This window comes from Typopeltis vanoorti, chromosome 1, assembly GCF_054136105.1.
Source record: "Typopeltis vanoorti isolate ZY-2024b chromosome 1, IOZ_Tvanoo_1.0, whole genome shotgun sequence".
In the NCBI taxonomy this organism is placed as follows: Eukaryota; Metazoa; Arthropoda; class Arachnida; order Uropygi; family Thelyphonidae; genus Typopeltis; species Typopeltis vanoorti.
Window position 1 is genome coordinate 188,688,783 of NC_143549.1, and position 25,951 is coordinate 188,714,733.

The following is a 25,951-nucleotide window of genomic DNA, read 5'->3' on the forward strand; positions in this document are numbered from 1 at the left end:
TGGTAGAACCACACATGTGCAGGCGGAAGCACTGTTGATAAAAGTTAAAGTTGATGACTTTGGCAAGAGAGCATGACTTTCATTTGAACATGAAACATGCTTCTGCCTCTTCAGAATCAGTTTTGGATGTGTTACTTGTGCTCAACTATTTGAGCTTTAATATAAGCAAAAAAGGAAGATGGATATAATATGCTGATTGAAATCATATTTTGATATGCACATTTCTGTTGTTCATGCTTGGCATGCTGTTAGTAGAACCAAAGATTAGATAAAGGGAATAGTGAATGAATCTAGCCATAAGATTTAAATGATGTGTTCAGCAGAAATGTGTAAACATGCCAGAATATTGCTGAAAAATTCTAGCTGACTGTAATCCTTTTAAATCATTAATATTAAGTTTGGTCCAGATTACTGTCCAGTGATGGGACTTTTAAAGCTGGGACATTATAAAAGCAGAAATGTTAGATCTCTCTCCCTCTTCCATAATGTTTGATATAACTTAAAAACAATGAGGGAACTATTCATTGTTTATTTTTCTGTTGAAAATGATATTGGATTTTGAAAATCCTAAGGAGTATAAAAATATCTATTGTTTTGATTATAATGTAAATTTTAGTGATTATTATGCAATATTCTGTGGCACTATACTAAATATGATTACTTCAAAAACATATAAAGACAAAATTTAAAGTGATAAAAGTGCCAATATATATATATGTGGTGATCAGCTTTTACTCAGTTGTTGTACATTTGAAAAAAATTATAGATTTAATGACTATAAAACCGAGATAACATATAAAGATTTTAATGATAAATACTACTAGTTTCGGCATATAGCAGCCTTCTTCAGGTATTTATAAAGGAATACTAATAAACATTGAATTATCTAAACAAACTGGAAATTACAGGTACAAATTGCCTCACATAATCGATACATAAAAACGTTGTATTTTTTCAAGTTGTTCCAACTGGCGTGCCATTATTTATTGCAATTGTGCGTGCAGGTTCACGTGAACGCCGATATTGAACAACTGCAGCATGGCTATCTGGGATGTTATAACTTAAATTGTTGTTTAAGTGGACCGGGTTCAGCAGGATTTCCCTTGATTCTACAATTTTCCTCTCAAACTCATCATCACAGCGAAAGATATTTTCTGATCTATTCCAGCAAACGGAGTGGCTTTGTTGGTCATCATTAGGATTATTTGAAAAAAGAACATGACTGGATAACGCAGTTGCATGAGATCTTTTGTAAGAGATGTCTCTCTTATGTTCTTCTATACGAAGTTCAATAGATTTGTTTGTTTGTCCAAAGTATGGGATATTGCAATCGCACCACAATTTATATACTCCAGGGTACTTAAGGTTGTGATGAGTAGGTTTGGATGACTGATTAGAGAACGGATTTTAGGAAGTGTGGTGAAGAAGGTCCTGATATTATATTTTTTAAGGACTTTAGCTATTTTTTTGGAGACTGTGCTAATGTATGGAATGGAGATGCTACCTTTAAAATTAATAGTCTCTGTTGTGCACTGCCTAGGAGGATCCAGAATGTATTTATCATTAAAATCTTTATATGTTATCTCGGTTTTATAGTCATTAAATCTATAATTTTTTTCAAATATATATATATATATATATATATATATATATTTGAAAGTTTACTGCTGAGCTTGAAACGGATAATTCCTTGCCTTTTCTTGATGTCAAACTGACTCGCTCTTCTGCTGGTAAACTAAAAATATCGATATATAGAAAACCCACACATACCAACAGATATCTGCACAGTCAATCCCATCATTTCCCTCCTCATAAGCTTGGAATAATTTCCACCTTGGGACATAGAGCCCGTTCTCTTCTTGATGATCCAAATGAACTGCTTACAGAAATAAACCATCTGAAAACTTCTTTCGAAGTTAATGGATATTCCAAGAAAATCATTAACAAATTCCTTCTTAATCCTCTCAGAAGAAACAAATAGATTCAAAAGCAATATATCTATTCCTTACATAAGTACTGTTTCACATAAATTAGCAAAAGTTCTAAAAAAATACAATATCAGAACCTTGTTCACTCCACTTCCAAAGATCCGTTCCTTAATTAGCCACCCAAAACCTTGTCATCATCAACTCAAATACCCTGGCGTATATAAAATATTATGTGACTGCGATATTCCTTATTTCGGGCAGACAGACAAATCTGTCGAAATGCGTATGGAAGAACACACGAGAGACATTACTTACAAGAGACAGCGAGCAAGTGCATTATCAAGTCATATCCTCTTCTCGGCTAATCCTAATGATGATAACCAAAGTCACAAAGTCTGCTGGAAAAATCTACAAACATCTTCCGTTGCAGTGACAAAATAGAGAGAAAAATTGTGGAATCGAGAGAAATCATCTTCAATCCTGTTCATCTAAATAACAACTTAAGCTACAACCTCCCGGATAGTCATTCAGCTGTAATCATGTACTGGCGTTCACGTGATGCAGCAAGCACGCACTCTCCCAACAATGCAACAAATGAAAGAACAGCTTCAAATACAACTACAACGTTTTAATGCTAAGTATGTATAAAGACTGTCTATGTTGTTCATAGTCTTTTAACCCTCAATGTTTAGTGTTTTTTCTTTTATAATGTCACCTGAAGAAGGCTGTTACAGGCCGAAACTAGTAGTGTGTTTATATTAAAACCTTTTTAATTAAATCTCGGTTCTAGTCATTCAATTTTTTTCATAAAACTATGTATGTTAACCGAGTCAATGATCATTCTGTCATATATATATATATATATATATATATATATACACACACACACATAATCATAGACTTATTTCGGTTGTTGTGATACATTTTTAATAGAACACAGAGCACGCTCTTTTGAATGAACCAGATGAACTCCAAAAAGAAAGAAATAAATCACCTCTCTCTTATCTTTAAACAAAATGGATACTCTGAAAAAATGATTAAGAAATTTCTTCTGGATCCTCCTAGGCAGTGCACCAGAAACTAATAATAATTTTAAAGGTAGCATCTCCATCCCATACATTAGCACAGTCTCTGACAAATTGGCTAAGGTCCTTAAAAAATACAACATTAGGACGTTCTTCATCACACTTCCAAAAATCCATTCTCTTAGCCATACAAAACCTATTCATCACAATCTAAAATATTCAGGTGTATATAAATTATGGTGTGATTGCAATATCCTGTATTTTGGACAAACCAACAAATCTATTGAACAACGTATAGAGGAGCATAAGAGAGACATCTCCTATAAAAGATCACATGCAACTGCGTTGTCCAGTCATGTTCTTTTTTCAAACAATCCTAATGATGATCTCCAAAGTCACTCCGTTTGCTGGGATAAATCAGAAAATATTTTTCGCTGTGGTGATGAGTTCGAAAGAAAAATTGTAGAATCCACGGAAAACCATCCTGATTCCTGAACACTTAAACAGCAATTTAAGTTATAACATCCCAGATAGCCATACTGCAGTTATTCAGTATTGGCATTCACGAGAGCCTGCACGCACACATGCAATAAACAGTAGCGCGCCAGTTAGAACAACTTAAAAAAATACAACGTTTTTTGTTTCAATTATGTGTTGCAATTTTTACCTGTAATTCCTAGATTTTTAGATACTTCAACGTTTATTACTATTCTCTTCCTTTAATGAATACCTGATGAAGGCTGTTATAAGCCAAAACTATTTGTATTATTCTCATTAAACTTTATAAGTTATCTCGGTTTTAAGTCATTAAATCTATTTTTTAAAAAAATATATATATATATAGTGTGTGTGTGGGTGTGATGTTGGGAATTTTAAAGTTAGCTTAACAACTGGTAATTTTTAATTTTAGGATGCATTGGAATGGGCTATGAAACATTCTTTGTGGGGACATGCCCTTTTCTTGGCATCCAAAATGGATCCCCGAACCTATGCAAGAGTTATGACAAGATTTGCAAACTCGCTAGTTCTTAATGATCCGCTTCAAACACTTTATCAGTTGATGTCAGGTCGCCAGCCAGCAGCTGTAACTGTAAGTATTAATTTGTGATGTGTAAATTTAGAAAAAAGATTGTGTTTGTTTTGGTAATTGATGGAAGTACACAAAATATTTCTGTTATAGTTCATCTGGTGATATTGTCACAGGACGAACTAATCTGTTTGTTTTGTGCTTATTTATCTTGATAGGAGGATGATTTTTTATGTTAATTTGCATAATTATTTTCAAGCCTCTGCTAAGAGGGGTATTTGTGGGGGGTGCCCTACACCAGGCATTGAATTTCATCTCTCACCTAAAATTAAGTTACATTATCCTGACAGGATAATGTAATTTTTTATCCTTTGCATCTCTGCAGATTTCTGTTGTATGGACAGTAAGTTCCCCTCCTGGTAACTTTTTCTCCTCATTCCACCAAAACAGGTGAACTGCTTTAAAACCCCACATACATAATAATTAACAGGCATAAAATTTTTCTCATAGTTTTAGTTGCTTTGGCCATGATTTCATACAAATTCGTGCAATTTATAGACATGGTACATGTGCATCATAGCTTTATTTGCTTTTAGATATTAAAACATACATCAAGACTCTGCACATCATCTGTCTCAAAAAATAGGCATTAAAACGTTTCTTAATGGAGCTTATGTCATTTACTACAGTTTCTATGACCTTAAACTTGAACTTAACACTATCAAAAGAATTCTATGGGGGGGAGTCCTTTTAGAACATAAATGTATGATCATTTTTCATAAATTGGATGAATGACAGTGCCTTACTCCATTTATTTGTATTATTATCCTACATCCATGTTGTTAATATATTTTTATTATCCTAAGTTGCTCTTTTCACACCACACTGACCTTGGTTGTTCTTTGGTTTGTGATGTATAGTTTTCAAATCTGATCATGTCTTGAACATTTTCTGTTATTTAATTTGAAAATTATGTACCATTACCAGACTACAGAATTCTTGGCACTCCATATGAAGTGTATGAAGCATTTGGCATGCAACTTTGTCTTGTTTAATTTCTAATGGTTTTAGTGTTTCAAACTGATAAAACATTATGAACTTGAACTTTTCATCAGTGTGATTGAAAAATCTATTATATCTACTTGACAATGATTATGAAGTTCAAAAAATGCATTGTCTTTACAACCATACGTTTTTTTCTCTTTTTTTTTTTTCTTGCTGACATTCTTCAAAAAGCAGGAAATGCCTTTCTATTTATGTGTTATATTTTTATAATGCCTGTTTAATTACTTAATCATTCTATCTCTGCTTTCATGAACTGATAAGTGAGTGACATAAAATTTCAAATAAATCTTTTTTTAGTAAGGTGATTTTAAATTATTAGTATTTAAATCTTTCATTGGAACAGTTTTCTATTTTGAACCATGATAATGACATGATATTGAGACAGCCAGTAATAATGAGGAACCTCTTTTCAGTACTTTTTTTATTATTATTATTATTAAAAATTATATATTTATTGACTAGGCACTATCAAATAATGAACAAGACTGAACTACACTATAAGTAACGACAGTACAAAACTGAGAATTGTTTTTACATCTGGGGCAGTAGTAGGAATGAATGTATAAAAGAATTATATACAAGGCCATAATTCAGTGTTTGTGACCAAAAAAAAAAATTTTCTGAGCACTTAATTTCTGAATAAGTGCTCAGAAAAAAAAAGTCTCTTTAAATGGTTATCTACAGTGCAATCAATTGATAGAGGTCAGGCTTTTCTGAAATGTTTATCATCATCAAATTCCTGCCATGTACCCTCAAGGGGTGTACAGGATATGATAGTACTACATGGAAAAAATTACATCATTACTAACTTCCTATCTACGATTTTCCCCCAAATCAGTCTGTTACTTGTCAAGACTCCAACATTATCAGATCTTATATTTCTATTGTCTAAGGCACTTTGTACCCTATCAATCCACCTATATCTTGGTCTTCCTCTGGGTCGTTTTGCTGCCGACCTGGCAGAGAACACTTGTTTTGCTAATCTTTCCTCGCCCATTTTGTTTAAGTGACCATACCACCTGAGATTAGCTCTGCTAACGCATTCCTGGATGCTGACAATGTCAAGTTCTTTCCTAATATCCTCATTTTTAATATGATATTGCCATTGATGCCATCTATTCACGCCCATAATCTTTCTCAGGACTCTCATATCTGCGGTCTCTAGTCTTTGGTCAAGTGTTTTACTTCTGACCCAGCTCTCAGATCCATAAGTTAAAACTGGTTTGAACACTGTCTTGTATGCAGCTAATTTAGTGTTCTGACTAATTTCTCTCTTATTCCATATGAATTTATTAAATTGACTTTCCACCATACCAGCTTTGCTGATTCTGTTGTCTATTTCTATATTTAATTTACCATCTTCACTAAAATCGTGCCTAAGTAGCTGAAATGTTTTACTTGTTCCACAGGTTCTCCATTCACAACACAGTTGACATTTTCAACAATTCTGCCTATTTTCATTGTCTTTGTCTTTTTATTGCTGACCTTCATACCATATCTATTACAACAGCTATTCAATTTAGTCAGAGAATCTTGCAGACTTGTAGCGGATTTATTTAGAAGTATAACATCATCCGCATAAAGCAAAGAGCTGACATTTAACATGAAATTTAACATTTTGTGCAAATTGAAATGCTATTATAGTTCTTCCTCCTTTCATTAATCTCGTTCAGGTGGCCTGTTTGTCTTGGTCCAGTGTTTCATCAATCTCTGTCTGTTTGTTCAACCCTTTGGTTTGTAGTTCATCTTCAAGGATATTCTACCATGTGCCATTTGTTCTAGGTGCCCTTTCTAATTGTTCTGTATTTTTGTATGGTTTCCATTATTGGCGTTTGGTTTAGTTCTTTTAATATGTCTTCATGTCTATTTATTTTTGTATGCTTTTTTAGCCTGTTGTTGTTCTCATATATTTCATTTCTGCCGCAATGATTCTTTTCTTATCTCACTGGCATGTAATGTTGGTTTTAATGAAATATGTTACCTTCTTAGTCTGCTTTTTTTGGTAACTGTGTTTTGTTATGTTATTATAGTTCATGTGCAAATAAATTATTCTTTTCACACTATTCACATCAATGTATTTTTACTATTACATTCTTCATACTTATAAATTTATGAAAGTGAAAATCATATTCTTTTAGAAATATAATGCAATATAAAGATATTTAAATCTTTATTTGCTAACTTTTCTCCTCTCTGATTCTTTTTAAGTGGCTGTATCAACTTAGGTTTACTCTGCTAAAATTGTCAAATTGCTTTCTGATATTGTCATTTTTCATATGATGCTGCCATCTGTTCACTCTTCTAATTTTCTTCAGAACTCTCATATCTATAGTTTCTAGTTCTTAATCAACTGTTTTATTTTCATCCAACCTTTAGATCTATAAGTTGAATTGGTTTGAATACTTGCATATTAATGTCTTTTTGGTCAGTTTCTCTTATTTCATATAAATTTAATCATCTTGTCTGTGGTATCAGTTTTGATTCTTCTGTTATCTATTTTCATATTTAATTTTCTTTCTTCACTAAAAATTATTCCTAATTAGCTAAAATGTTTTACTTATATAGATTACAATTAAGAATGCAGATGTTTTTACATTCTTGACTGTTTTCATACTTAACTCCTTTTTATTGCTAAATAACTGCTATAATTAATGTGGTATGAATATCACATTAATTATAGCAGTTATTTGTTTTCAATAAATAACAGCAAATCAACATAACTCCTTTCTTAGCTACAGTATTAGTGATGAATAGTTTATATTTCAAACTGAAATCCAGCAGGTATATTTGCATTATTAGTTCTCTCTTAGATTTCATATTTCTAGTTGAAATCCTGATTTGTGTCCACAAGGGGCATATTCTTTAAAATTTATCTGTTAGTTGTCAGTATTTAGTATCATCAGGTCTTACATTTTAGTCATCTAATACACTTATGACTACATGAGTCCAGATCTTCTTGCCTTTCTTGTAGGTTTTTTTCATGTCATCCTGGCATCCAACTCCTGTTTAATGCCAGGATGACATGAAGATTAGGAAAGATTTTCCTAATCTTTCCTCTACGTTTTTGTTTAAGTGACAATACCACCTTAGGTTAGCTCTATTCATGCATTCTGGACTGCATTTTGAATGAAAGAAAGAATAGCTTCCACTTAGTGATTGTACCATGCTTTCATAAATTGGGAATTCATGAGTAAACCAGAAATAAGTAAGGAAACAAAGTTAGCTATCTATCTGGTTCCATTTATGTCACTATTTTGATATACAGTTGTGAAACATGATCAGTCACTGTCTTCAACATCATCATAGTCAAATTCATACCATGGATGCCAAAAACAGACGAGACGATAAGAAATCAAGCTCCCACAATCTTGGAGTAAAGCCCTTGCAATCAAAGAAATGAATCTTAACTCTGGTGGTTTAAGCACATCTTGATAGGACAGACATAGATAGAATACAATTTGCCAGAACACAAATTAAAAAAAAAAAAATCAGCAGAGTTAACCTAACTTTGAAAAATTGGGCAAAACATTATGAAGAAGAATCTTCAAGCAAGAGGAATGGAGTGGAACAGGCTTAGAAAATGTTTCCTGATAGGACAGTCTGGTAAGCACTCTTCAAAATCCTCTTCACCCCTCCAACAGAAGATGACCTTGATGCTTGGGGAGGGGGATATTCTGCCTCTAATAATAACACATGCATTTTATACATTTTAAATATGTTAGTATACTAAGGATAACCTTATTGTATATACTGTATTCATATAAATTTATTTGAAAAATGAATGCTTAAGTATTCATTTTTATATATAATATAAAATATAATATAAATTAAATATAATATAAGTAATCATGATAAATTTTTAATATAATACATCATTTGAAGGCCTTTCTGATAATGGTAATTTACCTGTTAACTTAAATGTGATGTACAGTAATATGCACATTTAGTAATATGTGCATATTACTAAATGTGCATAATATAATATAATCACATTTAGCTCACACTTTAACAAAATTACTTCAACAGACCTTGGCATGTTTTATATACATAAATTAGACTACTAATTCTACTATGGATGCTTAGACATTGATTATCATTAATGTTGATATTTAATGGAAAAAAAAGTCTAAAAAATAATAATTCATTAAATTTTATTTTGCTAATTAGATTATAAGCCAATATTTTGCCTTGGTCACTTAGGCCTCTTCATGGGCACAAAGGAATACCAAGCATGCGTATGCAGGCACACCAGCAGGAAGGCAAATACAGACTGATATCTAATTGTTGCTCTCTATGGGTGTGGTGGCATCTTACAGTCTCACGATGATGAGCTCCTAGATTTTTGACCATATGATGTGGCCAAATTCTTTGTGTCCATGATATGATGCCTTGGTGATCAAGGCAGAATATTGGTTTATAATCTAATTAGCTAAATAAATTTAATCATTATTGTTTAGATGTGTGATTTCTCCATTAAACATCAACATGCATAGACTTATGAATTGTTAGTTTTAAAAACATTAGAAAACATTTGCTTTCTAATGTTTTTTCTTACTTTTTTTTTAAATTACTTTAACCTTTTCCTCTTGCATATTTCTTAAAATGGTTAGCAGATAGTTGTCTCAAATGCAATATTTATAAATATTCAGAGGACATTCAGTTATTCTTTATACGTATATAAATGTTTCTAAAAACAATCTAGCAATTTATTTCATTTAGTGAGATTAAACAGTGAACAGCATTATGTTAGATTTATAAATTCACTACCATTTGAGATAAAAGCTTTAATTATTCTGTTTCTGTTTCAACCTTTACATGGTATGGTGGGGAGGAGGAGGAAAATACACTACTGAACTTCAACACCCCGTGCAGTACACATGCCGATTGACTGCATGTACATTAATAGAAGAGCATGTGTAGAGTCTGTCATTATATTTAACTGTTGCAATGGTGTTGACAGCATTTATTGTTGAGCATTTTCGTTCTTACAGAGTTGATAGAGCAAATTGTCTGGCCTACAACATGTTTGTGAGCAGTTTGTGAACAAACTGCTCACAAATGGGGCATGCTTATGGAAACGACCATAAGCATGCCCCAAACAATAGTGTCGCCATTGCCTGCCTTAATCGAGAGGTTCTGACATAATGGGAGTGTTCTGCCACAATGAAAACGCCATTCAGGGAGGCCACTAATTAACACAAATGGAATCAAGGGCGTGTGCTGGAGTAAGTGTTAGTCTCTGAAATGCAGTCAACATTGAACAGCAGTAAAACTTGGGATAATGAAGCAGCACTACAGAGAATCCTTAAGGAGCTATATGTCATTCAGGTGGATTAGTGTTAAACAGCAACAGATTATGCTGCATGATTGGAATAGTGTGCATGCATGCTGGCCATTGGCTACGAAGATCTGACCTTCCTCCATAATGTCTGGTTCTCGGACAAAGCACATTTTCATCTAAATGGTCATGTAAACTGATGAACCTACGGTTCTTGGTTTCTTGAGACCTGAATTTGTCTAGGAGAAACCTGTTCACAGCAGGAAAGTCACTACATGTTGTGCAGTTAATAATTTCTTAACTTCTTTGTTATTCTTTAAATTCCTTAATTCCTTTGTTAATAAAAACCTGTTTACTCCATAACATATATCATTGTAATCATTCAGTACTGTTATCTTTGCACCATACAATATTAAGCCCATCTTCAGGAATATATATATACTACTACATTACAGTAACTAATAACATACCATAGTAAGCTACATCATGTCTAAAACTGCCTTAATTGTCTTGCCTAACTTCTTGTGGAAAGTAAATGAATAAATTAAAGAGAATAAGTGGCATAATTTTAACCCTTCCCCCACAAAAATGTAAGCGTATTCTAATTGGCTGATGTAATTATTATTTTTATTTATGACATCTGGTTTTTACAGATTACTTTTAGCCTTGATACTTTATATTATAGTGTATTCATTCATTGATCTGACCTGTGCTAGAATTCTTACACAATTTGGTCTCCCTTTTTCATGGGGTCTGTATTCTGTATTTGCAGATTCATATTTTCATGTTGACAGTTGTGAAATTTCACAACTGTCAACATGAAACATGTTAAGGTACTGTGAAACTGAAGACAACATGTCTTCAGTTTCACAGTGAGCATTAAGTTACTTGTGCTTAAAATATTACTGTGTTTATATGAATACTCATGAATCTAAATGAAGTGCATCTTAGTAATTTGTAAAAGCCTAAGAAAGGCCAAGAAAGTGAATTGTAATGAGAAATTTCGAATTCTAAATAAATGCCAAGAAGGGCTCACTTACACAGCCATTGGCCACATGTTTAGTGTCAACGAAAGTATGATATATAAGAAATCAAGAAACTGAGATTAGAGAGACAGTGCAAACTGGTGGAATTCTTACTGCTCTCTGGTTTATATATGTGATAAAATTATGATGTTAAAAATGGAGAATGCACTTTTGTTTTAACCGAAAATCAGCACAAGAAAAACTTGCCTGTGAACATTGTTATGATTTCCACTAAGGCACTCATTACAACAGATTTAAGCCCCACCCCCCCATTTTAGCAGCATTGCAAACAAGATTTTCATTGTCAGCATTGGCTGGGTCCAGAAATTCCAGATGTATTATTCACTCTGTAATGTAAAAATTATAGGAAAGTCTGCTTCAGCTAGTCATGAGGCCGCTAATGTCTGCCCTGTGTAACTCAAGAAGGTCATTAAAGAGAAGGGATATAAAGTTGAACAGTTTTTCAATGCCAATGAGACTATTATTCTGGAAGATGCTTCAGCACACCTATATATTCATCTAACAGAAGACCAAACCAGGTCTCAATCAGCCAGCCCTGCTTCTTTTGTAGCCTCTGAGACCCTTACTACTGATGAGTACTGAATCCTGTGGTGAATACCCTGAAGGATGCCTTGTTCTTAACTATGTAATAAAACTGATGCATTATTTTTGAAACATGGGACTGAAATGATACTTTTCATTGTTAAACTCAAAATTATTATATTTATATTATATTTACGGCTGTTGAAAGTTTATTTTTCACTTGGTTAGAATATAATAAATTTAGTTTAATCCTTTATCCAAGTGTGAGCAAACAAAGTTTGCTCCTGAAAGTATCTTCAGGACTGGGGTAAGGTGGTACAACACCAGGGCACTCCTTGCAAAGGTGGAGCAAGCTATCAACACTCCTATCTCAGTATCTCCCATAATGCAAAACACATCTCCTTGCGGATATGTCTAATGTTATGCATTAAGGGAAGGGCCGCAACCCAGACTAGTTTCGACCTTTATTGAGGTCTCTTCAGTGGTGGCCAGGCCCAAGTGGAGATACCAGGCAGAAGCATTAGCAGGTCATCTCTACCTATAGGAGTTACCAAATGGTGTGCCACCCTTTTAATAAATTACTCTGGATTTAGAGAAAGATGTTGAAAGTTTATTTTTCACTTGGTTAGAGTATAATAAATTTAGTTTAATCCTTTATCCAAGTGTGAGCAAACAAAGTTTGCACCTGAAAGTATCTTCAGGACTGGGGTAAGGTGGTACAACACCAGGGCACTCCTTGCAAAGGTGGCGCAAGCTACCAACACTCCTATCTCGGTATCTCCCATAATGCAAAACACATCTCCTTGCGGATATGTCTAATGTTATGCATTAAGGGAAGGGCTAACCAAGTGAAAAATAAACTTTCAACATCTTTCTCTAAATCCAGAGTAATTTATTAAAAGGGTGGCACACCATTTGGCAACTCCTATAGGTAGAGATGACCTGCTAATGCTTCTGTCTGGTATCTCCACTTGGGCCTGGCTCCCACTGAAGAGATCTCAATAAAGGTCGAAACTAGTCTGGGTCGTGGCCCTTCCCTTAATGCATAACATTAGACATATCCGCAAGGAGATGTTTTGCATTATGGGAGATACTGAGATAGGAGTGCCCCTGTTTAAATGTCATTGGCTTTTTACTCATGGATTCTTAAGGCATTGTAGATGTGTATTTACCAATAAATATATGTAGCATAAAGGAAGAGAAATTTACACATACCTTTTTCTGGGTGTTGTGGGTTTTCTTCTTTCTGCGATGCGAAAACTACTGCAATTAGGGTGTTTTGGAAGTGTGTGTTTGGGGGGGGGTAGTCAATGTGGGAGAGCCAATGACATTTAAGCATGTTCCCCCCCCCCCCCACTTCCTTCCAAAACACCCTAACTGCAGTAGTTTGTGCATCGCAGAAAGAAGAAAAACCCACAACACCAAGAAAAACGTATGTGTAAATTTCTCTTCCTTTATGCTACATATATTTATTGGTAAATACACATCTACATTGCCCTAAGAATCCATGAGTAAAAAGCCAATGACATTTAAACATTGGCTTTTTATGTTATTTATCCCACAGGGGCACTCCTAAACAGAAGCAGGCAAAATAGTCGGAAATGTAATAGTTAAGAGGAGTAACATGGGAATTTTCCCAGAAATAATATCCTTATTTATTTTTATGTGGTTCTCACCCACAAAAGGTTATTAGTAAACCTATAGTACATTTGTACCATCAGTAGGCTAAGGAATTTTTCCCACTTTTTTATCAGTTTTATATTTTTTATGTATTTTTACATAGTCTGAAACTCCTGCTTTAGAGAACAAACGTGAAACTTTTTTCCAAGCTGCTTCAGTCTTCTAATAAGTGGGGCAGTGATCTAACACCAAGCAAGCAATGAAATTCATCTCCCAACCAAAGACAATCAGATTCGAACCAGCGACCTGTTAGTTGCAGAGCAAGTATGCTAACCTCTCGGCCAACCAATTAAAACCTTTTAAACATGTAGAAAGTTTTTTTTAACTGGGGTATATTATGTAATAAAGATACCAAGTAATTTTATATAAACTTGGTTTTAATCCTATTTCCCAAGTAAGCAAACAGCAAGTAAGTCAAGTTTGTACCTGCACGTAATGCAAGTCTGAGGCAACTCGTAGTAACGTAGTGACAGTCTGAGCATTTTTACATCTATCTCTCATCCTGAGATATTATTTAATAAGGTCAAAGCACCTTGTGGCAACTTGTTTAGGTAAAATTCATAAGCTCTGTATTACTTCAACCTTAGCATTTTTAGGTCTGGCTCCCACTGATGCGACCTCAATAAAGGTCGAAACCGGTCTGGGTAGTGACCCTTGACTTTAATGCATAGCATCATACATCTTTGCAAGGGGATATGCTTTGCATTAGGGGAAAATTCTAAGGAAAGTGATTGGAGCTTACTCCACCTTTACTATGAGTTGCCTCAGACTGGAACTACGTTCAGGCGCAAACTTGACTTACTTGTCTGTTTGTTTACTTGGGAAATAGAATTAAAACAAGTTTATATAAAATTACTTGTGTATCTTTAATAAATTTAAACATTTTTGTGTTAATTATAAATAGTTATATAATTGTTTGTAAATGGATGCATAGAAAATATCTGTGGGTTATTTGAGCAATTGTATGGATTTTTGCTGAATTTCATGTGTTTTTGCAGGAAGTGTTCACAAGTGTTTGTGTGTGTGTGTAGGGCAATGTACCATCGTTCTTCCAATGGAAGAACAATGGTGCATCGATTATAAAAGGCCAAATTCCATTCTCATCGTAAAGAGAGGAATCTTTATATGGGTTTTTGCAATTGAAGTTGAGTTAGCTGATCTCATACGGAGGTAGCAGTGCTTTTCCTCCCAGAAACTTGGGTTTTTCATCCTGCATACAGACAAAAAATACTAGTTGCGGTGATGGGAAATAGATGGTATTAGTGTAGATGATGATGGTAGTTGTGGTTCACTGTAGTTGGTGGATTAAGTTGTGGAGCCAGAGAGTTGTAGCATAGGCACCCTCCCTTGATGAGTCTTTGGACTCCTTGGGGGTGACGTGATAATTATATATACATATATATACACACACACAGGAATCCTTCGATTATCGCGATTCTCGATTTATCGCGGTTTATAATTTGATACCAAAATTCCAATTATTGCGCTCCAAATTTGAATTATCGCGGCCGCGAGATGTGGCCCACTACATATGCAACCAGTTCGAGTTGCCACTCTCCAGGTATTGCTCTCTTGTAGCTTTGTTTTTATCTGACGGTGCCTTCTCACCACTTACCAGTAACTATCCGCCCTTGCCTGAAGTACATGTGGATATTTATTTCTCTTGATATTTACCCCTACAATGAATGCTAAAAGAAAAAGGGATGATTTCAAGTCTACAGCTATCAAGACGAAACGTAGAGCGATCAGCTTAGAAGATAAGTTGCATATGATAAATAAGTATGAAGGAGGTATAACCAAAGTTAAAATTGCAAGAGAGTACGGTCTAAATGAATCAACTGTTTGCCATATTTTAGACCACGCTGCAAACTCTAGGGCTTCGATCTAGGACTAAAAGAAATTGAAAAAGGTGATGTTCAGGACCTGCTTCAGTCACATGATAAGGAGCTGGATGATGAAGACCTAATTAACCTCGAGAGAGAGAGAACGTGCTTATGATGCTCAAATCAATGATAATGACGAACAAATTGACTTGGCACCGAAGGAATTTACCCTTAAAGAAATGAACGAAATGTTTAGAATTGCTGAAAATTTTAAAGAAAAAATCTTGAATGGCGATCCTAATCTCGAGCGATCACTGAAAGTTCATCAGGAAATTGAAAATTCCATCCATTGCTACCGAGTTTGATACGAAGAAAAAAGAAAGAAAAAATTCCATCAGACAACTCTACATCAATTTTTATCCAAAAAAGAATAATTGTATCTACTCTATGTACTTCTTATATATAAATAAAGATTAAAGAATAATGTTGTTTTTCTAAATGAACCTACATTTTTTACTTAACACATTTAACACATTTCTTTTTTACTTGATATATAAGATTTAATTAATAGATTTGAAAAATCCTTGGCATCGATCACCCATTTTACGCGCGTCATTTATCCTGATTATCACGAATTCAATTAATGCGATATTTTTCGTGGCAACAATAACAGCGATAATCAAGGTATTCCTGTATATATATATATATATATATATATATATATGTTGTGCGTGTGTGTTTATTATTTATTTATTTAGGGACTGGTATCTCCTGTTTTAGAGTTATTTTTATATTGCCATTATATGATAGTTTTTTTTATTGTTGTTGTGGAGATCAGTATCACCTGTAATGAGATAATCTAGGCAATGATAATGTTATTTTCGACCACTGAATATTATACAACGCAACATATAAAACTGGGTTTTAATGGTTGGAGATTTTTTACAGAGATATAGCCTACTAGTTTCACTGATTTGACTGTTGGCTTCATCTGGGCATATCAAAAGCAACAAAACAGCTTAAAACAGAACAGAAACAAGCTAAAAACATAACAGGTTAAAACATAACCAAATGCTAATGAATTTTATCAAAATTCAAATGAAACATTACACCAAAACGCATGAAGCATGTATGTTAGCAGTCATTGTTATGCAGGTGCATTCTATAATTGGCTGCAAAGTTGAACTCCGATGTGTTGAGCGATCTTATGAGCATTTTCCATATGTCGCCAAGGATCATCCCTTGGTTTCTGTTAAGACTGCCTCTTGAATGGATCACCACTGCAGCTTCTTTGATGTTGCAGGTATGAAAGTCTTCTTCTAAATATGGCATAGTGCTTTTATCCCATTCAGTGTTGTGATTGGTATTAGAAAAATGAGAGCTAAACCAGAATTGTCTTCTATGTTGTTGTTAACGTCCCCGATGTGTTCTTTTTCTTCTCTAAATTTCTAGAAGTTTGTCCTATATAATTTAAACCGCAAGAGAAAGGAATGTTGTAAATTCCAGGATGTTTATAGAAAGCAATCTTGTCCTTTGGTGATCATAACAAGTTGCGAACTGTCTTTATTGGTTTGAAGGCCACTCGAATCTTGTGAGATCTTAGCAGTTTTGCAATTTTCTGTGAAACTGTGCCAGCAAAAGGAATGGAAATAGAAAACCTGTAGTGAGTTTTGTTTGGTTTGCTCTTGGGAGGGGTTGGAGAAAAGAATCTTTTTTTATCAATTTTTTTGGATAACCATTGTTTGTTAGAGTTTTGAAGATGAGATCTAATTCGTCTGTTAAAACTTTGTCATCTCTTATGATACAAAACTGCTCTGTTTTTCAGCATATGTATAGTACTCAACTTTTGTGAAATATGGTGTGATGAAGAAAAATGCAGGTAATGGCCAGTGTGGGTCAGCTTGCGGTAAACCTTTAGACCAATATTGCCATCCATTTGTTTTGTGATTAATGTGTCTAGAAACAGTAATTTTCTTTCCCTTTCGAGTTCTAAGGTAAATTGATTTTTTGATGAAATGAGTTTATTGAAGTTAAGAAATCAAATAGTTCTAGTACACTATGTTTCCATATGATGAAAATGTCATCGACATATCTCTGCCATACTGATGGTTTTGGATCCATATGTGACAAGATATATTTTTCAAACTTTTCCATAAATAAGTTTGCACATGGAGGAGATAGAGGACTACCCATCGCAAGACCTGATAGTTGTTTATAGATCTTTCCATTCTATTTTAAGTAATTTGAATTGAGGCAATGTCTATAAAGTTGATTAATATCTTGAGGAAATAGATTACCTATGATGGTTATGACTTCATTCACTGGGGCATTGGTAAACAAAGACACTACATCTAGGCTAGCAAGAATGTATCTGTTCTTGATATTGCGATGTTTCTTAGCTTTTCAATGAAATGTTGTGTATTTCTGATATATGTGTCTGTATTATGAATATGTGTTTTCAGAAGATGAGCTAGGTATTTTGATAGTAAGATAATAAATAAATAAAAATTCTTTTCTCCAACCCCTCTCAACAGCAAACCCAAGAAACTCGCAACAGGTCTTCTATTTCCATTCCTTTTGCTGGCACAGTTTCACAGAAAATTGCAAAACTGTTAAGACCTCATAAGATCCGAGTGGCCTTCAAACCAATAAAGACAGTTTGCAGCTTGTTATGATCACCAAAGGATAAGATTGCTTTCTATAAACATCCTAGAGTTTACAACACTCCTTTTTCTTGCGGTTTAAATTATATAGGACAAACTTCTAGAAATTTGGAGAAGAAAAAAGAACACATCGGATACATTAACAACAACAACAGAGAAGACAATTCTGGTTTAGTTCTCCAATATTTCTAATACCAATCTCAACATTGAATGGGATAAAAGTACTATGCCGTACTTAGAAGAAGACTTTCATACCTGCAACATCAAAAAGCTGCAGTAGTGATCTGTTCAAGAGCCTTAACAGAAATCAAGGGTTTCTTGGTTTCTATTTCCTCAAGATATTGATCCTTGGTGACATATGGAAAACACTCATAAGATCACTCAACACATCGGAGTTCAACTTTGCAACCAATTATAGAACTTACCTGTACAACAATGACTGCTAACATACACACTTCATCCTTTTGGTGTAATGTTTCATTTGAATTTTGATAATATTTAGCATTCGGTTATGTTTTAACCTGATACTTCAGTTTGTTTCTGTTCTGTTTTAAGCTGTTTTGTTGCTTTTGGTATGCTCAGACGAAGCCAACAGTCAAGTCTGCAAAACTAGTAAACCAAAGAATAGTAAGCTATATATATATCTGTAAAAAAATCTCCAACCAATTAAAACTCAGTTTTATATGTTTCATTGTGTAATCTAGGCAATTTGAAGATGTGCATTGTCATCAGGGTTGCATATATGTTGGTCAAAACTCAGAGATTTTGGCTCATCATTTTTGTTTAAATTGTTTTTCGAATGCTTCACATATCTCTTTAAAGTTTTTCTTTTATAGCAGGTTCCTGTGTGGTGTAAAAGTTGAATGCCTTTCCACATAGTTCTATGGAAGGTCACCAGTACATAGTTGGAAAGGCCTGTTTTTCTCATGGTGGATTAGGTGGATTTTGTGTTTTTCTTCACCTTTGATCATAGCTGGTATCAGAGAAAAAAAAAAAGAAAACTCCCACACAAATACCATACATAATCTGCCATTAAAAAATAGGCCATACTGATTATGCTTTGGAGACATTTCACACTGATTGGAAAGGAAAGAACATGGTATGAAGGAAAATTTAAAGAGGCATGTGAAGTGTTCACAAAACAACTAAATTTAAATAAACATGATGTGCTAAAAATTCTCAAGTTTTGGACAACATACAACCTGATAACAATACGCATCTTCATATTGCCTAGAATACCTCACTGCATGTGACACCAATCTTAATAACAGTAAAACAAGTAAAATTAAAATCAGATAATGGCAGCTTGAAAGTAAAAATAACATCAGAAAGCCATCCTATGATCCTTTATATATATAAAAAGGACTCTAGGCTCATACCATAGGTCAAACCAGTGAGTGAATATAGTGATATAAAGTATCAAGACTAAAAGTAAAGTGTGAGAATCAGATATCATAAATAATAATATTCTGATTGGGTGACGTAATTATTAGTCTTACTTTGATCTATGATTTTTTTTGTAACAAAAAAAAAAAAATGCTAGCTGCTATTCTTTTTATTTTTATTGTATTGAGTTATTTATTTTTTACCACATCACAAGAGGTCAGGCTAGGTGAGTTAAGCAGTTCTATTAAAGTTTTTATCTAAAACAGTAGTTGACTCCATAAATATAATATAATGAGTTTGGTAATTTATTTTCATAAGTTATTTGCCTAATTTATTTACTAAAAGAACATTGTCGTAGACAGGCTTATACGTTGGTTATGCATTACTAAATCACTTAAGGAATTGACAACGTAGATACGAATATAAATTAAAATTATACTTTAAAAATATTACCGATATTTCGGCAACGTCACATTGCCATCTCCAAAAGGAACTTACAAAAAAGGAACGTGTACGTAGGCATTACAACACAGTAACTGAGAAAGATGGTGCCCCCTAAGAGGCTAAGTAGGTGTTCTTGGCAATTGGGCTGAAGGTCTGCTGATGTAAGCCTCCCAAATTTGGGGCAGTTTCATACAACCAAATTTGTTGAGGTTTGGAGAGTTTTCTTAGGGCTGAGGCAAATTCCATAAATAGTCTTTCGAGTTTGTATTTGCTAAGGTGTATTACTGTAGCTTTCTTCCACTGTATTTTGTGGCGTGTATCCAGAGCATGGTCTGCAAGACCAGAATGGCTGTACTTGTGAAAACGAATGTAGTCCTTGTGTTCCGAAATTCTGATATTCGCTCTCCTGCCTGTTTCGCCAGAGTAAGACAGTTTACAGCTGCAAGGGACCTGGTATACACCAGGTAGGTCTAGGAGAAGTGGTTGGTCTTTAGTGGAGCAGATAAGGGATGCCAATTTTCTGTATGGTCTGTAACAGGAGGTCAAGTCATGTTTTTTTTAAGATTTTGGTAATTTTTTCCGAGGTGCCTCGGTTGTAGGGAATGATGATGGATTTAGAGTAATCCTTGTTGTGGAGGGGGGTAGAGTTGTATGTTTCAATATTTTTTGGATTTTTTTGGGGGGTAGCCATTGGCTGAGAAAGTGAGGATGTGATTTAGTTCACTGTTTAGGGCCATGTCATTAGAACAGATTAGTTTAGTCCTGTTGTATAGTGTTTTCACCACTTCGTATTGTTGTGTGTGGGGGGGGGGGGATTGTTGGTGAATGTACCTGCCTGTATGGGTGGGTTTTCTATAAACTGAGAAAACCAAGGTTCCATCAGGCTCGTTGATGACTAGTGTGTCTAGGAAAGGGAGGCTGTTGTTTTCCTCTTTTTCCAGGGTGAACTTGATTCTGGGGTATTGGTTGTTTAAGTGTATTAAGAAGGTGAGGAGAGTGTATCAGAGCCATGTGGCCAAATAACAAACACATCACCAAAGTAGCAAAGCTATATGGTTGGTTTTTGAGGGGCAGAGGCTAAGGCTTTTTCTTCAAAGGTCTCCATAAAGAAATTGGCCAACGGTGGGGAGTGGTGAACCCATGGCTGTCCTCTCTATTTGTTTCTGAAATTTTCTCTGCCAAACGAAATAGCCTCAGTTCATTGTGTACTGAAATAGGGCTGAGATATCAGGAGAAAATTTAGCTTGGGTTAGCTCTAAAGTTTCCTTGAGAGTGGGACATTTGTGAATAAGGAGGAGACGTCAAAGCTGACCATTATGTCTGTATGTTGGAATGTAAGGTTTTCTATGCTGGCTTTGAAGTGGGCCGAGTTTTTTTATGTGTAATAGTGTGTGTGAGCGCTTTGGCCAAATGTTTAGCTAATTTGTATGTGGGGGAATCAATGCCATCCACTATGGGACTTAATGGCACATTTTCTTTATGTATTTTTGGGAGTCCATAAATACGAGAGGGTATAGAATTAAATGGCTTTAATCTGTTGGTAACTTCTACAGGTCAAGAAGTGACTTTCTTAAGGAGCCTGTGAAGTTTTCTGATTTGTGAGTTGGTGGGAATGTATTCGATAGGCAAGTAAGTACCCCCGATCTAATAGAAGAGCATTAAGCTTACCTGTGTAGTCCTTTTGGTTAAGTATTACAGTTGCATTCTCCTTATCCACTTTGGTGATAATTATTTCTTTATTATTCCTCATTTCCTGCAGAGCTTTATATTCCTTGTTGGATATGTTGGTTTTTGGTGGTCTTGCTTTGGAGAGGACACAGGCTACATCCAGTCTTACATTGTTGGCGATTTGATTTGGAAGGTGGCGGATTCTGCATTGGATCTGGATCATAATATCCTCACTAGGTATTTTTCTGGGAGCAATGGCGAAGTTATGGCCATGTGAAAGTGCGTTGAGTGCTTCAGGGTGACTGAAGAAAGGTTGATTACGGTGTTGATAGGAAGTTTTGGATTGACTGCAAAATTCTTTTTTAATTTTTTGAATTTTTTCATCTGTCGAACTCTTATTTTTTCAAATTCTTTGTCTGCTGTGGTACACGGGACATCATGTAAAATTGACCAAAGCTCATGATTTAAAGTGCCCGAAAGCTCTTCTTCAAAAGCACGAATAGCTTTGTTAATGTCCGCTAAGAGAAATCGCGTGGCGGGGATTTGCTCCCTAAGCAAAGCGTAGCTGGCATGGTTATAGATATGGAGAGTTTTTTGTGAAACAAAATGGTGCTTGAATTTTACACAATTCGGGATTACCTGATTATCTCGGCAGCGTTTTAGGAAAGTTAGACGATTTAATTGTCTAGACAACTTCAACTTCATTTTACCGTATTGGCATGCTTTCCATGCGATCGCATCTCCGTGGATGATGGTAATTCTCGTAGACAGGCTTATACGTTGGTTATGCATTACTAAATCACTTAAGGAATTGACAACATAGATACGAATATAAATTAAAATTATACTTTAAAAATATTTCCGATATTTCGGCAACGTCACGTTGCCATCTCCAAAAGGAACTTACAAAAATGGAACATGCACGTAGGCACTACAACACAGTAACTGAGAAAGATGTGATGAAGCTATTGTTCTCCTAAAAGTCCTGATGGTGCCCCCTTGCAGGCTAAGTAGGTGTTCTTGGCCATTGGGCTGAAGGTCTGCTGATGTAAGCCTCCCAAATTTGGGGCAGTCTCATACAACCAAATTTGTTGAGGTTTGGAGAGTTTCTTAGGGCCGAGGCTGATTCCATAAATAGTCTTTCGAATTTGTATATGCTATGGTGCATTACTGTAGCTTTCTTCCACCATATTCTGTGGCATGTATCCAGAGCATGGTGTTGGATCCTGCTTCTTCTCAATCTATACTTTGGATCCGACATGATTACTATTACGATGTTCTTAACTAATTGATAAGTTGTAAGTTGATTTCAAACTCAAATATAAAGAAAATTTATATTTAAAGACTGCGCCACTTTATATCTGAATTAGTTCAAGAACTGAAGATAAACCAACTCTTAACTACCCTTCTCTTATATGTTGTTATTATATATATTGGCCGAGAATATTTAACTTACTTAATTTACCCGCTTTGGTTCGAATATTTTATGAATGGTGCAGTAAAAGAGATTCAGGCAAAATACAACTTTTGATTAACAAAAACAAACATATAATTTTAGAATCACAAATTTTACACTTAAGATCAAATCACTAATTAAGATATCACAAACATTTTAGCATCTCTGATAAGTTCAATCATACAGACTCAGACAATGGTAAATCTGTTATCTCTAATACAGTCTTCTCACAGTTCCTTAAGTTCCAAATACAATAAAATTTGCACTAACACCTCTTCACAAACAAACACTTTTAAATTTACACTTCAGCTAATTCTCCGCAATAGTTACTGTTAGTATAAGGAAATTCTAGGATGAAACTCACACTTCTCTGTATAGGAATATTAATGGTTGGAATAATCTTACCGACAATCTTCTTTCTTCATCAACTTATACGCAAACACTTTTTATAACTGTAAACACCTTAAACGTTAAACAGCACTCATTAAAATAATTTTTCTAAGCAATAACTGAATTAATCATCGGTCACAATACACATAAACAAACATTGCACAAAGTACTACTGATCACTCATGAAATAAGGCAACACACAATAATTCCTTAACTTGAGGTTTTATATGCACAGCTGTTCATTCTTCCTGCATTCATTTAATTCTTTAGGCAATATATTTCTAAGCACAGCTAATGGTGACTTCAACCTTACAGCCTCTACTATTCTCTAGTAATCCATGCTTTATTTCAAGATTCTGTGTGTCCTTGAAAGGTCGGCTCTGAAATTAAATCTCAACTCATGTATCGCTAGTCTATTTAGTAGTCACTCAGCTGTCTTCCGTAGCTAAAATTGTTATTCTACAAATTATTAGCTAACCACTTCTCGACTAGTAGACTTGACTTAGCTACTTGAGTGACTCGCCGACTTGCTATTACTGCACTCTGATTTCCCGAATGTTGAATGCTCCAATTCCAACCGAATGCCAATCCTCTCCTTTCTCTCTCTAACCTATATTTTCAGCGTTCATCCTTTATATATACGTTCTTCCCGCCTAAATTGTTCTCGTGATCTCTTAACTAAAACTCTTTTCAATAAACCTTCTCCTCACGTACTGTTCCAAACTCGCGCTCGCTTACTTACATACGTCTCCATGACAACAAAACAAAAATATAATAAAATTGAGCTATTGCATAACGTTAAACTTCTACAAACAGGAATAAATAGAGAATATTTACATTTCAATTAATGCGCAGTTAAATTATCAAATACAAATTCTTATAATATTAACATAGTAATAATTAAAATAGCTTAATAATATTTAAATACAGAGTCTAATACTATTATTATATCTTTGATTAATTTTCTAATTATTATTAGAACTTCAAGGAAAATTACATGAATATTAAATTGTAAAATAAGTTGTTTACATTAAATAATATTTACACAAGTCTTGCTTGGTATATGGTATATTATGTTAAATGTGAATGAAGAACAAAAACATACAAAATAATTTCATTAACACTTTAACAATGGTCTGCAAGACCAGAATGACTGTACTTGTGAAAACGAATGTAGTCCTTGTGTTCCGAAATTCTGATGTTCGCTGTCCTGCCTGTTTGGCAAAAGTAAGACAGTTTACAGCTGCAAGGGACCTGGTATATGTTAGGTAGGTCTAGGGGAAGTGGTTGGTCTTTAGTGGAGTGGATAAGGGATGCCAATTTTCTGTATGGTTTGTAAGAGAAGGTCAAGTCATGTTTTTTTAAGATTTTGGTAATTTTTTCCGAGGTGCCTCGGATGTAAGGAGTGGTGATGGATTTAGAGGTTGTGGAGTGCGGGAGGGGTGGTTGTGGTTTGTAGGTTTCAATATTTTTTGGATTTTTTTTGGGGGGGGGGGGTAGCCATTGGCTGAGAAAGTGTTGAGGATGTGATTTAGTTCAGTGTTTAGGGCCATGTCGTTAGAACAGATTAGTTTTGCCCTGTGGTTTAGTGTTTTCACCACTCCATGTTGTTATGGGGGGGGGGGGGGATCCTTGGTGAATGTATCTGCCTGTATGGGTAGGTTTTCAATAAACTGAGAAAACCAAGGTTCCATCTTGCTTTAGTTTAAGCTTAATGCTTAATGCATTAATTAATTTCAATGCTTAATTAATTTTAATGCATTAATGCTTAGTGCATAAGGTAAGCTTAATGCTCTTCTATTAGATCGGGCTACTTACGTCCCTATCGAATACAATCCCATCAACTCACAAATTAGAAAACTCCATAGGCTCCTTAAGAAGGTTACTTCTTGGCCTGTGGAGATTACTAACAGACTAAAACCATATAAAGGTAGCCCCCCTGTATATATGGGCTCCCAAAAATACACAAAGAAAATGTGCCATTATGTCCCATAGGTGGATGGCATTGATTCCCCCACATACAATTTAGCTAAATATTTGGCCAAAGCGCTCGCACACTATACTGGCAACACACCATCACACAAAAAAAAAAACTCGGCCCACTTCAAAGCCAGCATTGAAAATCTTGCACTCCAACATACCGACATAATGGTCAGCTTTGACGTCTCCTCCTTATTCACAAATATCCCACTCAAGGAAACTTTAGAGCTAATCCAAGCTAAATTTTCTCCTGATATCTCAGCCCTATTTCAGTACACAATGAACTGAGGCTATTTCGTTTGGCAGGAAAAATTCTACAAACAAATAGAGGAGACAGCCATAGGTTCACTACTCTTCCCACCCTTGGCTAATTTCTTTATGGAGACCTTTGAAGAAAAGCCTTAACCTCTGCCCCACAAAAACCAACCATATGGCTTCGCTACATTGATGATGATGATGTGTTCACTATTTGGCCACATGGCTCTGATACACTTGTCTCCTTCTTGACACACTTAAAAACACAACCCAACACCCCAGAATCAAGTTCACCCTGGAAAAAGAAGAGGAAAA

At 34.8% G+C, this 25,951-nt stretch overlaps 1 protein-coding gene across 1 annotated transcript in view; it reads left to right on the forward strand.

Moving 5' to 3' along the window:
* Sec16 (endoplasmic reticulum export factor secretory 16) overlaps positions 1 to 25,951 on the forward strand; it is a 627,195-nt gene that overhangs the window by 310,599 nt on the left and 290,645 nt on the right. Inside the window, exon 18 of the mRNA XM_090400384.1 lies at positions 3,864 to 4,043. Coding sequence (XP_090256510.1) covers positions 3,864 to 4,043 — 180 coding nt within the window. The remainder of the gene's footprint in view (positions 1 to 3,863; positions 4,044 to 25,951) is intronic.